General features: G+C 44.7%; 1 protein-coding gene across 2 annotated transcripts in view; it reads left to right on the top strand.

Moving 5' to 3' along the window:
• The window catches only part of mapkap1 (MAPK associated protein 1), a 39,964-nt gene extending 26,954 nt beyond the window's left edge, over positions 1–13,010 (top strand). For both annotated transcript variants that reach the window (XM_062484066.1, XM_062484067.1), the window contains exons 9-11: positions 3,810–3,947; positions 9,902–9,999; positions 11,678–13,010. In XM_062484066.1, coding sequence (XP_062340050.1) covers positions 3,810–3,947; positions 9,902–9,999; positions 11,678–11,800 — 359 coding nt within the window. In that variant the 3' untranslated portion in view covers positions 11,801–13,010. The remainder of the gene's footprint in view (positions 1–3,809; positions 3,948–9,901; positions 10,000–11,677) is intronic.
• The last annotated feature ends 971 nt before the right edge of the window (positions 13,011–13,981 follow it).

Below are 13,981 nucleotides of genomic sequence, written 5' to 3'. Positions count from 1 at the left end.
CCAAACCCTACCAATCACGGCATCGTCACAGGTCAGCCCAAGGGCACAGGGTCACTTCCTTGAAAGCAGCATCCATCTTGTTGTTTACCGAGAACTGCCATGGTAACTGCTGCCGTGGCTACTCCAGCCAGGGTTATGTGATGGTCGTAATGAGAGCTAATTCAGACCAGGAGGAGACAGAGGGATGATGGCCACAGGCACGAAGAGGAACCATGTCGCCATGTATGGCCACCCCTCCATCACTAGAATAGCTACAATTGTGGCCATTACGACAATATCAGATCTGGTCACGGTTCTATTTCTAAATATAGTGCAAATACTGTACACAAAGCTTTTTGAAGTCAAACTGACAAGAATGTGAATCACAAGGAACGTGCGGGTCACAAAAGAAACATGAGGTAATCCCTTCTTGGACCCAGACTTTTGTCCTCAGCTTTGTCCTAAGACTCAACTAGCTGTAGCGCACTAACATTTCTACAGTCCTACAGATAACGGCATGGTAGCGCTTTCGCAGTTTCAGTTATTTATCAGCTTTTCTACCCAAACCGATATCGTGGAACGTTAAACCAGGGCTTTGCGGTGCTTCCAATCCCTAGTCTGACAAGGGATGGGTCTTAAACGCAGGACACGTCAGATGTGTGTGTGTGTGTGTGTGTCCCCCCCCCCCCCCCCCGGTACGTCAACGCCTGGCAGACGGTAGCCCCTGTGTTTCTGGGAGATAGGGGGGAGTTCCTGGGGTTTCATCAGCAGACGGCGGCTTGCGAACATCCCGGCTTAAACGCCAACAGATACCCCGCCGCCGTGTCAGATTAAACAAAGTTTCGGGGACGGCGAGGCAAAAAGGTGGCGGTAAGCTGAGCTGACAAACCTTTTGAGGGGTTTTAGTTCGTACGTAGGGTAGTGTTTGTTGGACTCAAACGCGTTCCCTCCCTCCCACCTAATTTTCCTGGTCCTGTCAGTGTGCGAAGCTTTGCGGCATCTTTTAGAACAGGCTGGAACAGTACAAAGAATAGCTATACTCCCAGGATTCTTACTGATTAGCGCGTGCTGGTAATTTGGAAGCCCACCCCCATCCACCCACCCAAAGAAAAAGAAAAACGGCAGCATTGGAGGTTGAATGGCATGCAGACGGCTCTGGTTGTCTCTCCGGGTCCCTGTTATACAAAGGGAGGTGTGTGTATGTGGCAGACTTCCTTGCGGCGGAGAGGTAGAGGAGGGGATGGCACCAGCCACTGTGCGAGAGGAGTTCTGCGGACAGATGGCTCTCGGAGTGCGTGCGTGCACACACACCTGCATGTAACCGTCCTGACAGCAAGTGTGTGAGGGCGGAACGACAATGCCTGGGTGTCTGTGCACCGACGGCGATGGCCCCTGTGCGTGCGTGCACACTCGACTTGTATTTGGCCCACGGTCAGATTCGAAAAGGTCGCACAGGTCCCAAAGATCTTTCAAAAACAAATGGTTGAGTGGAGAGCTGTTTAACGGCTTAGAGGTGAGGAGTCTAGAGGTGGATTAGAATGAATCCACTACACTACCATACTCTGGAGAACATGCGACCAACAGCCATGTTTCTACACTACTTTGTACGCTACACCGTGTACCCACGAGTTTACTTCTACAGCCAGTCCCCCTAGATCATGTGACCTTTAGGCCGGAGCACAGAACTTGCTCAGTAGTTGTACCTGTTCAGACTCAAATTCTGGGACATCTCCCCAACTTTCAGGGACATGCACTACTTTGTCATAGAGTCCATGCTCCTGTTTACCTATGCAGTCCATAGATGTGGACTAATGTATGAGAAAGCATTTGTATTCAGTTGGAACAGACTCTTGGCTGTCTACTGCTTTACCCTAAACTCAATTTAACATGCCCACCCGTCAACTGATGCTACTCTCCCAGCTAGACTTGACTCCACCCTACGTCAGTGGTTGGGTCGACCTCTACCCATGGAGAGAGTAGGGGGACGCAGCGCCCCCCCCCCCCTTCTTCCGTAATTGATGCAAATGATAAAAGATGGCGGCGGCAGCCATGCAATGCTGCCGGTTTAATAAAGCTTGTTAAGCGCGGCGAGGGAAACGAATGGGCCGAATTACCGGAGCGGTTATTGGGAACGTGTCGTCTCTCGTTAGGGTCGGGAACAACTCACTCACCAGCGGCTCGCGTGGCCACGACGCCCTCCCCACCCTCTCCTAGTACGGGAATGGGCTAATGGTTCTGGGAGGCGGAACTAGTCTACGAAGGGGAAGGGTACATGGGGTGCCCTCCCTTACCCCCCATGTCTTAATTTTTCTAATAACCCTCAATGTGATGCTCAATCTGCCTCCTTCACATGGCATTAGGCGGGGTCTCTGTCATGGAATTGGATTAGGGCTTGTTATAGCAACCAATTCCATGTGGCCGAGGAAAAATAGGGGGTGCAATTTAATAACCATTATCATCAATACAAGTGACTGAGTCCATATTACAGCATTGGCGGAGATGTATAGAGTCAAAGTGAGAATGGGACTGTGCAGGGACATCTAAATCTGAAGTGCTTCTCCCATAGAGATCCTGAATTGTCATTCCGGTAAAGAATTATTCTCTTTAATACAATGTTTTATCTTGCCCGTTAATGGGGTTTGCATTGGACGTATGCATATTGGTTGGTGTTTCCACTATCCATCTATGAATACGTGTTCGGATTGTAAATTTTTTATTTATTTTTTATTAAAAAAAGGGCTTTATTGACTTGTATGAAGCAGCAAGTAGGAGAATGGATGTTTTTTCAGCTAATAATCTCAGTGAAGATTTTTTTATTTTTATACTATAAATCGATGCATTTTAAAGACCCATTAAAAGTTGAAAAGTTAACTGAAATTTCAGTTTTCAAAAACACAACACGCAATAACCCCGGATATCAAAGCCGTGAGAATAGTCTTCGCTGGTGCCCAGAACACCACGACGCAGGATGGGATCTCTGCTCCCTGTGGAAATGGTGACCGTCGCGTGATTGACAGCCGAGGTTCAGCTCATCGCCCTTTGCCTGCACTCCCTCACATTCAGCTCTGTGATTGACAGCTGACACATCTGTCATAGACCAGCATAGAGTGTGTGTGCGTGTGTGTGCGCCTTTTCAGCAAGTTGGCATATCACGCTGTGTGTGTGCCTACTCTATTTTCCACTGCCTTCATGAAGAGCATCAAAGTGCAATTGTCATTCAACCAAATGGCTCGCCTGATAACCAAATGAAGAGGGCTAACAAAAGGCAGAGGGAGAGACACAGTACAGTACCTGCAATGTAAACAACAAAAAAACTGTCATCACTGGTGGCATTGAAAGAGCTTGAGATGTCCCCATTCCATCAAGTCTTCTTGCATAGGCAGTATTAGATGCTATTTTTATGGCCATCGACTTGATACATAGATGATAATAAAACAATAATGAACCGTACAGGCTTTTTAAATAAGTCTTACATCAGCCTAATGAATACTCGCACTAAATATCTTCACTTATTATGACTTATTTTGTATTATTTGGCACAGTGTTAGTTATTAAGGTGTTTATCAAAGGGGGCGGGCAAATTACTTACTGTGCTGCAAAACAAATGAAAGGATGGCAATAAAAGTCAAATGCTTCCTCGTCATCGCTTTGTGTTAATTGGATAAGAAAAGCAATGTTACTGTTAACCCACAACAATCCATCTTGTAGTCATAGCTCTTCTCCTGGCCACTTATTTGGACTTTGTCTACCGCGTCATGTTATACTAGGTCTATATTATATATAAACGTATCTATTCTCACTCTCGTCCCTTTGTCCCTTCCTCTCCCCAGGTGTCTCGGGGGAGAAGGTTGAGATTGACCCGGTCACCAACCAGAAGACGAGCACCAAGTTCTGGATCCGACAGAAGCCCATCTCCATCGACTCGGACCACCTCTGTGCCTGTGATCTCGTGGAGGAGAGAAGCCCCAGTAAGTTGTGCATTGCTACATCCGTCTCTATGCACAAAATCGTAGTGGATCTGTGCTAATCTACAGCCATCGTAGCATCGTAGCCAGGGTTCTAAATGAACTTTTTTGATCACCAGCCAATGTGGCAATCAGAATTTCCACTAGCCAAATTCTTTCCGGGGAAAATAAGAACAATTATGAGTTTCACTGAATGCATTTGATCATTTTATTAACATTGTTGGCATGAAAAACACAGAAAATTAAGTAAAATGAAGCACAGAAGTATGATGCAAGGGTATGTGAAATCACCAACACGTGACTAAGTAAGGACACGATTTATTGTAAATGGCTAAAACGTCCATTCGCGTCATGAGATTGACTCCTGCCCATGCATTTACAGTTACGTTTTGTCCTAAGCAGACATTAATTAAACTGACCTAATATAGTCTTTATTAAGAACAGTGTATTTACATTACAGAAGACGGCGTAGACTACATGCGGCAATCCTTACAAAACATGACAACATTTTCATTGTCAAACACAAGCCATTCCCGACCCGTCAGCCATTTGGCATTACATTTTCTTTTCTTCGTTTCTCTAGTGCTATCAATATCTTCATCCCCTGCCTCGTTCCTCTTCTCGCCCCCAGAAGTTTGTCCTAACCACCGCCGCATTAAGTTTACTTTACTTTACTACTCCAGCTAGCTCTTATTACCTCCTATGATCCGCTATGCTTCGTTTTACTTCTTCCTTGTGATTTCTGGTGGACGCTCCGTTCATTTCCACGGTTTCTCGCGCCAGTTTCACTTCAACTGCGCGCAGCCAATGGGCGTATAAAACGTTATCACGTAGCATTACGGCACAGTGTTCATGGGAAACTTAGGAAGTACTGCCAATCTACAGCCGTCGTAGCATTTTAGCGGATCTATGCTAATCGACAGCCATCGTAGCGGATCTATGCTAATCTACAGCCATCCACTCCTGCCTTTCGGAACACCCCCCTCCCCCTTTACCCCCTCAACCCCACTGAGCTCCTCTCTGAAAACTTCCGCCACAGACCTTTCTTCGGTTCGTTCTCCGTGGTGGGGAAAACCCGGCCCAACCCCAAGAGATCCTAAACTGCCCTCACTGAACTCTAATATTATTGGACAGAAGAAAGGTGGTCGAGGCAAGATTGTGGGATGGTGGGAACAGATGGGCCTATTGAGTCAGGATGGGGGCGTGCGAGATCGAGATATGGGGACGGTGTGCATCACCTGATAATTGTGGCTCTCTCAGGAGGGAGGTCCACTGTGTGACATCCGATGCTTTAGAGCGAGTCTAACAATAAATGGGGAAATGGTTATTTTTACCCTCATTACGATATGGCATTTAACTACCAAATGAAAGCTGACAAAAATGCCAAAGGTTGGTCACTCGACCACAGTTCATCCACCACGCTGCTCACTCACCTTTGAGAGCAATAGATCTCGTAGCATACAGGCTATTATCCTTATCCCTCTTCCCCACTCAGGAACCATCCAGCTCACCCTGTGGACCTGAACCTGTACCCCCCTCCTCCCCCCAATACCACTCTCTCTTATCCCTCTTGTGTCCATCAATATTAGCCGCTCATTGGCCCATTCCAACCCAGATCCCCCTCCTGTAAGGACTCATTCCTCTGCGTCACTGGGGCTGAACACTTGGTTGACCTGGTAATTGGCACTGCCCCCCCCCCCTCATTCCCCTCTCTTCTTTCTCTCTCTCTCTCCCTTTCTCTCTCTTTCTCTCTCTCCCTCTCTCTACCCCCATCGAGCGGTTCTACATGACTAGGTAAAGAAGACGGCACGAAGATTAATGAAGGCCAGCTAATGTAGGAGTGGAGGGAAGGGGGGGGGCAAAGAGGGAGGAACAGAGGGATGCTGCTTTCCGACGCTTCCACTAAGGGGAAAGTTAAGAGTCGTCGCAGTTTATTTCTTTCATCAAGCTAGCTAGCTGGAGTGGCACGGATTTGTTTTCCGCTGTTGTTTGAACTGTCATTTTGCTGCTGTGAGACCCTAACGGGAGTGAATGTGTTCTTAGGGGGGCTTTGAAAGGACTAGTTGCTATTCCAAACTTCCAAATTCAGGTATCTACTTAGTGAGAGCCAAGGTCACACACAATTTCACAGTGTATCCAGTTGGCATTTCGATAGGCTGAAAGTGAACTTGACACAGGCCTTGACACCAGAAAGATTCAAAACTGGTCATGGATAAAAAAACGTTCTAACCCGAAAACCTCAAATTGCCAAAGTTGAATGTTTGTGTGTGGTAAATCAGCTCAAGTATCTGATTGACAGCGTTTACCTCACAATAATGCAGTTGAACGTTTGTTTGGGTGGGGTCGTAGCACATGTCAGGACATATTTATGTCCATGACGTATTGCTTAAATAGGCCTGTGTGTGTGTGTGTGTGTGTTATATAAATAAGAGAGAGACTAAAAGAGGAGAGCGAGGATGAGAACATCGACCGGAGTGGACATTTGTCTTAATTTGAAATGGGGAGCGCAGGAGTGTGTAAATGATTACGATGAAACTTGAACTTGAGGGTAAGCGTCCACTGTCACATCAGCAGGTGGGGGGGAAAGAGTGGAGTTATTGAATTTAAATAGGAAGCATGTGTGGCAACCGTCTCGTATTTTCCAATAATCAGTATCATACCCGACCACTGCTCCGGTTGGTGTCTTTTAATCACCAAACAAGCAGTCATGCCACCCCCTACAGGCTTTCCCACTCAATCAATTTCAGCAAACCTAACCCTCGCCCCTGCATCCCTCCCCCCCCCCCTCCCCCCTCAATTTTTTCCCCAGTTTAGTTTTTTTATGGACCCTTTGGCACTCGAAAAGGATATCTCCACTGCAGGGGAGGTATCGTAATTCTGTGGTGACAATGTGTTTTACATTTTGTTTTTTCACTTAAAGGGCGTTGATGTCTTTTTGAATAGCAATGGATCGGTTTTAAACGATCTTTTCCACATATGTTGTATTATGAATGCTTTTGTATTCCGGGAATGTCTCGCCTAATGCCCTTCTTGCATTATGTAAGAGCAGTTATCAAAGTGAGCGCAAAAAGTGAGTGTCGTCAAAAGCTTTCACCCACTTTGAAAGAAGAATTGTGACAGCTAATGCTACCCAATTAAACAGCGTGCCGTAGCTCACCTCATCCAAACGTTCATCCGTGGACCTATCAAAAGAGCTTCCTCCTCGCTACTATATTGAAGATTGTCTTATTTGATCCTATGCTCATCCCGTTGGCTGGTCTCTCCTCGGCTTTGAGTGGATATGACACTTACATGGCTTGCCTTTCAAATCAGACAATGGCATGATTGATGAGGTGCAGAAGGCAAGAGGGGGGGGAGTCACGATCGCCACGTCGGGAAGAGGTGCTCATCGCCCCTCTGATCTATTCATCAAGCGTTCCCAAAACAGTTTTTAAAGGCTTGACACCACTAGGGACCCTCTCTAAGGATTGGGGGAGGGAGAGATGGTTGAAAGAGCCTGGGTCTTGGTAGATACATCAAGTCGTTTTAAAGAGGTCCTGGTCTCAATTGTGTTTTCCCACCAGAACCTTTCAAAAGGGGGACCTCTTTAGGTTGTGGACGGTGGCAGGGGGGAGCTACCAAGTGGTTCTCACACAGTACTGATTTGTATTTTTAATAGAAGCACCATTTGGCATTGTATGATGGGGTTTTTTCTGAATATTGTAGCCATTGTTCTTTGATACAGATATTGTTCCGTGCTCACAATGGTGAGTTTAAGATAACTTTTAACTGGTAGAGATTGGGGTGGCTGTGTGTGAGAGATTCTTTTTGTGTGTGTGTGTGTGTGTGTGTGTGTGTGTGTGTGTGTGTGTGTGTGTGTGTGTGTGTGTGAATCCCCTAGTGACTTTCCCCCAGCCCACACAAGTACAAATGAACAAAAGCTCAGCCGCAGAAAAGGACTAATGAAGGAGAGGAGGATGGGAAGGAGGAGCCGAGGTGTCAGGGTGCACCTCACCACCACCATTTTACACACCACTGCGTCAGTTATGGCTTTCAGCACCACTCTTTGGAAAAGTATCTCTATTCTTACCCCCCTAATGAAGGGGATACATAAGAGCCGGTGTCAGAGTTAATGAGGGCCTGCTCCTCTCCGCAGAGGCGCTCTCCGAGTGCCGCGCTCAGGCAAAGACAGCCACAACGCTCCTTCTCCATTGTCTCCCCACTTTCCTCCACTTTTGAGTGGAACCTTTGTTCCACGTCACCAGCTTGGTAGAATAGCTTCTTCGCCGGAACCTGAATCGTCGTCCTGTTTTTCTTTTTTCTCACCCTTCCCTAAGGTGGATATTTAGAGATGGCCTTGTTGTGTGAATACAATGGCACGCACACCGGGTCGTGTCGAAAGCTAGCAGAGCGTGAACTTGACATGTGTTTCTTCAGAGCCAATGGCATTGAAATGATACCAATAAAACCGAGGGCAAATGGATATGTTTGAAACTTCATCAACACCCTCTTTTTTTTGTTTTGGGTTCTCATTTTTACGTCTCATTGGAATGTAATGTCTGTATGTATGAAGTTTGAAATAAATTGCTGAGAGCTAAATTAGTTCCACTTGCTTCTAAAAAGGGGAATTTACATTTTGGAGTGAATGCGAGCACTCTAAAAGCATCCTACGTCGATGTTTGTTCAGTGAGACAAGAAAGTGGCAAGATGATTATTGTGATATCAACTGAGGCTCTTACAATCATGATCAATGTTAATGGTGTTTTCGATCATTGCGCCATATAGCTACGTAGAGATTGTGGCATCCAGCTACTTTAATGATGAAAATAAGGTTTTTGGTATAAAAACAACTAAAAGATTAATTGCTTAAAAGCCATTTTCTGTTGAGAATCCATTAGCTGGAACAATTTTTCTACCCAGCTTTGACATATTGTCTTTGCATGAATTTTTATTGCCCTAATGCATGATTCTAGGGCCCTGTACCACATCAACTATACCCCTTTTTGAAGAACTATGCGAGTTGGAAAATAAATTAATACTGGCCACTTAAATCTCCTGTAATTGATTGTGGCCAATTGGCTAGACTCTAGGATGTATGGGGGAGGGAATACTTTGGGGAATTTGAACATTTGCATATGTTAGCCTTCACTCTCTTATTGAGCCCCCTGGTTGATTTACACCAGAGTGCAATGCATTAACAGTAATGAATGGCTTGTCCGGAGCACAAGGTTAGACATGAAATATGAAATGGGTACAGCAAAAGAAGCCAGAGAGAAGAGGCTTATAGACAAGGGGAGAAAAGAGAGATGAGAAAAGTAGCAAAGCGAAGACTTAACATAATTTAGTCCTTCACAGTTGCTGCACAAGGGCAAGGATCTTAGGATAACGTTGATAAAATGTCTGTATTTTACAGGTTTTGAGGCGTTCTCGACTCCTTCCCTCCCAGGGGCTGTTGCTCTTTAATGAACTCAGCCCGTCACCTCATTCGGTTATAACGTCACATGAATGCATTAACATACTAATGTGCCTTCAATTAAAGTCTCCCTTTACTCCTGGATTGGAAAACCTGTCTCGGCGTCACAAGGTTTTTAATGTGCTAAACGGTTTTGGTTTTTCGCTCTTCGTTTTTTGCTCTCTTAAGTGCACCAAACAGCTCATGGGTGGTGACCTAACCTCATGGGTGTTGTTGATCTTGCACATGTGAATATTACATCATAACATCAATTCTGCATGGTAGGAAATGAGTGTAGGGAGTGAAAAAGTCCAGTCAACAATATAGCCTGCAACCCTCTAGACTTTTTCCATTCATTTATTCGCACTGTCTTTTATAACCACTCCCAACAGCTGATACACCAACTCGGTGTTACAAGGTGCCACAGCCTTGACCATGCTGAGCGTACATTATTTATTTATTGGTCATTTTATTTTTTATGGATTCTTATCTGGTGACTAAAAACCGATTCCTCTTTGTCTTTCAGGTCATGCAATATTCAAGCTGACTTATCTCAGTAGCCACGACTACAGGCCACTGTACTTTGAGTCCGATGCTGCTACCGTCAATGAAATCGTGCTCAAGGTGAGAAAAGATGTGGGTCGTAAAATGTGGGTGGGTGGGGGGGTTGCCAAGACTTGAGTTTCAAAGTAAACGTAAAAGAAATGTTTCCACACGCATGTCACAAAAGCAATCAGGTCTGTAACGGTCATTTACCGTCCTATCGATATGTATTGACAGTTTGGTTCTTATTATGCAGTCCTTTATGTACCCTTAGGGTTGGAAACCTAATTGTCTGTCTCAAAGAAAGGTATAATTTCCCATTAAAAATGTAGATTGAGGCTGCAAGGCATTTCTACTAACATGTACGATAATTTGACTAGCAATTAGAATATGGAAGATAATGGTGTGTTCTTTAATGAGTATTAATGATTATTAATTATGACTTTTAGGGGAGCTTTGAGATGACAACCCTTCAGAGTAGGACATGTGACTGTCTGGTGAAGGGCAGGGCAGGTGGGGTGAAGGTTGCAGGTAATTGAGAGGACGCTGCTACCTGGCTCCCTGGGGACCCTGGGGACAAGGCTTTAAGTAGCATGTCATCGACGAGGGCTGTTCTGTCGAGGCGTGTCACCAGGCTTGGCAGGTGTGACCCATGAGCTGGCGCTTTAATAAGTTCCTCCCCTGACGATTCCATCGCTCGGAACTCTCCTAAGAATGAGAATTGACCCCCAGGGGTACCTCTCAGTGTGACCACAAATTGCAGAGAATAATGATTTCATTACTTGGAAGTTCCTGTGGCATCTTCTTGGGGTCATGACATGATGACATCAAAGGGGGGGGGGGGGGGGGGTATTTACAATACATCTTAAGAGGCATATATCCAAAACAACATCTAGACACTGTAAATGGCACCATTGTTTCTCCAAAACTATCTTGTTGTATACGTCCCTTGTTCGAGTGGACTTTTTCTCCTCCTTTCCCACCATCATAAAAGACAAGTCACACAAATCACTGGGTCGACCCTCCTTTAGGGCACATTCTAGCCAGACATCAAGACTACATATATTAAACAGGAGTGGGAGCCATTTGGGTCATAGCACGGGGTTTCACACAACCCAAATGTCGTGCCTTTTACAAGGCACAACATTATTGACAGTATTTTTACACCTTTGACTATAAAGCACCATGGACAGAGCATCGCCGATGTATTCCGCGTGATCATTTCGCTTTTCAAAACGGTCGAGTGACGGCCTTGTCCCTCTCAAGGCCAAAGGCTTTGCCGTTTTATCTCCCAGTCTAGGCGTTAAAACTCCATTAAAATTATCTATGCTATCATCACCTAGGCTCTCCCAGCTCATAATTTTTGCCCTTTTTATGAGCTATCCAGTGGTGGGAGTTATCACCATATTTCTCGTTAAAGTAACATATGTTCAGATTTAGTGACATCTACTGGATGTGACAAGGCGTGTCATGGGACTGACACACATGGTGATACCACAGGCATGTTGTCTCCTCAGAAAGAGATACGGATAATGGGATAGAAGTTTCTTTTTCACGACATTTATCTAACCATCTGTAGACTTTAAGACTGTTACCCCAAATATTGACAGTTATTTAATTCAGCTGAGTGAAGGGGAGATGCAGCTCCAGAGATAGGGTATTCAATGCAAGTTATGGATTTTGGGGGGGGGGCTTGGTGGTGGTAAATCTAATGCTTATGTCGAAGAGTTCTACATCAAAATGACTATCTTGTTCTCAGGTCAACTACATCCTGGAGTCGCGGGCCAGCACGTCACGAGCGGACTACTTTGCCCAGAAGCAACGGAAGCTGAGCCGGCGCACTAGCTTCAGCTTTCAGAAAGAGAAGAAGTCTGGCCAGTAGAGAGAGAGAGAGAGACGTACAAATCATTTCGATGTCCGTCTTATCTGTCTGAGCCAGGGACAGAGCGATGGACACATGAACAGGGCCTGACGAACTGGCACAGAAGAAAAAACGGGTCCGAAGGGAGAGCGAGGCGAGAGAGTGAGAGAGAGAGATGGAGACTTAAAGGAGGAAGATGGAGTGTGAGGGAAGGGCGCAAAGAACATGTTGTGGAAGAGCGAGGTCGTAAACAAGAGAAACATACAAAGGGCTTCCTGTACTCCTTCCTCATATAACGGTCTCCATTTGGCAGCCATATCAGAAAAGGCTCATCATAAAAAGGCTCTTCACAGGTGTTTATCTCTTTAAAGAATGTCCAAATCAAATGTTACAAAGACACAAAGCAGGACTTATTTCGAACTATTTTGAATGAGACGAAGCTTTAACCCTCAAACACATACTGTATATTGGAGGTGGGGATTAAGATGGAAAATGTAGTGTCAATGTCAGAATTATTATACGAAACCATGTTTATCCACTGCCGATGAATCAAATCGACACATCGCTCTCAGATGCATAGAGTTGGCTGGTGACCAACATCTTTAGCCACTAGGAAGATGAGACAAAGCATTTTGAATTCCCTGCTTCTGCCCTGATATATGTACCCAAATGTTAACTTTATCAGACTATTGGTCCACATTTACATGTTAAGGGACATCCTTGCATTTTTATTTGTATATAGCAAATTGATTCAGGGTTTAAATCATTATGACAACTGCTTTGGCCATATTACTTCAGTGCCTGAAACCATTCTATAAAGGAGTGGGGGAAGTCATACTATTGTCAGTTCTGCTAAGGTATCATGATGATTTTTAATAAAATGGCTAGAAAAAGGTATTACAATACCTTATAAATGAAAGGAATCCCTCCAACATTACTCTTCAACAGCAAGGGTAGAGAACACAGATGAATTCAGAGGGGTACGACCATTAAAGATTTTTATGATTTGAAACCGAGACAAAAACAAATGAAATTATTACCTGTACTTTTTACTGTGACCTATAAATGTTTATGCATTTTATCTATGGACTGTAAGCTAATGAATTAAGCACTGTCTGTTAAACAGATCCTAATGTTTGTTCAGACTGTCTCGGCAGTTAGGGAATGTATGACATTTTTACAACATTTTGTGGATGTTGTTAATACAATGACATTATATGAATTCAGCTCATATTTGCGTCGGTTGTTTTTTCTCTCGGAATTGAGACGTGAAGTTGTCAAATAAGTGTTTTAAGTATCCCATTCACATGGGTCACCATCCCACTGGACAAGACTGTCCTACTACTCAGGTATGTAGGTTGTACGCAAACAACTGAAATAATTATATGTGTTTGCCACTGTAGAAATAGATACACACTGTATCCTTGTATGCCTCTTAACATGTCTTATACATATAAACCAAAGTTCCCGCACAACTTGTCAATCACACATCATAAACAACCAGCCTCCATTTTGCATCATCTCAAAAATCATGCCTCTTGAGTACCCCCCAAAAAATTATAATCTGAAGCAGAACGGGCTGTTGAGTCATTTCCAGGTGTGGACTCTTCTTGTCGTTTCTCTCAGCAGTGTGGCAGAAAAGTGATGCTTAATGAATAGGACTCCTGGGGGCTCTAACACATGAACCGGCCTGTCAGTTCTCACCCGGGGAAATAAGCGGGACGAGGGCGATGATGTAGTGGCTCCAGAAGTGACTGTGACAGTAGCTCTGTCCTCCGTCCCTCCCTCACCATTGCCCTGGTTAACTCCCCAAACTTGATGAAGTTGCATTTTGTCCGACTGACTTCCGAATCTTGAGGTTTGGAGACTGTCATGTCTTGGAGGAGATGGTACTGTACTGGTGTTTTTGATCAGGGTTATTTTCTTGAACATGTTTAGGTGCTAGACGGCATTACGCAAACTGAGTTTACAAGCTTGGGCAACGCATATGTTCCCGACGAGTAAAGTCCTATAAGGTTGCTGTAACTTCACAAATGTAACTTTTGTTCTTTAAATTAAGTAACTTAATTTAGCTATACTAAAGTCAAAAATAGCTACTGTCCTTGCTCCAGAACGTGGTTGTTATTGCTGTTGTTTGTTTACTGATAGATGTTCTGTGTGCTTGTCAGACCCTACCCAGGGGGCAAGTGTGGGTGTCTGGGT

Source organism: Osmerus eperlanus, chromosome 18 (assembly GCF_963692335.1).
Source record: "Osmerus eperlanus chromosome 18, fOsmEpe2.1, whole genome shotgun sequence".
In the NCBI taxonomy this organism is placed as follows: Eukaryota; Metazoa; Chordata; class Actinopteri; order Osmeriformes; family Osmeridae; genus Osmerus; species Osmerus eperlanus.
The sequence above is the reverse complement of the archived record's forward strand: the minus strand, read 5'-3'. Positions and strand labels throughout refer to the sequence as shown.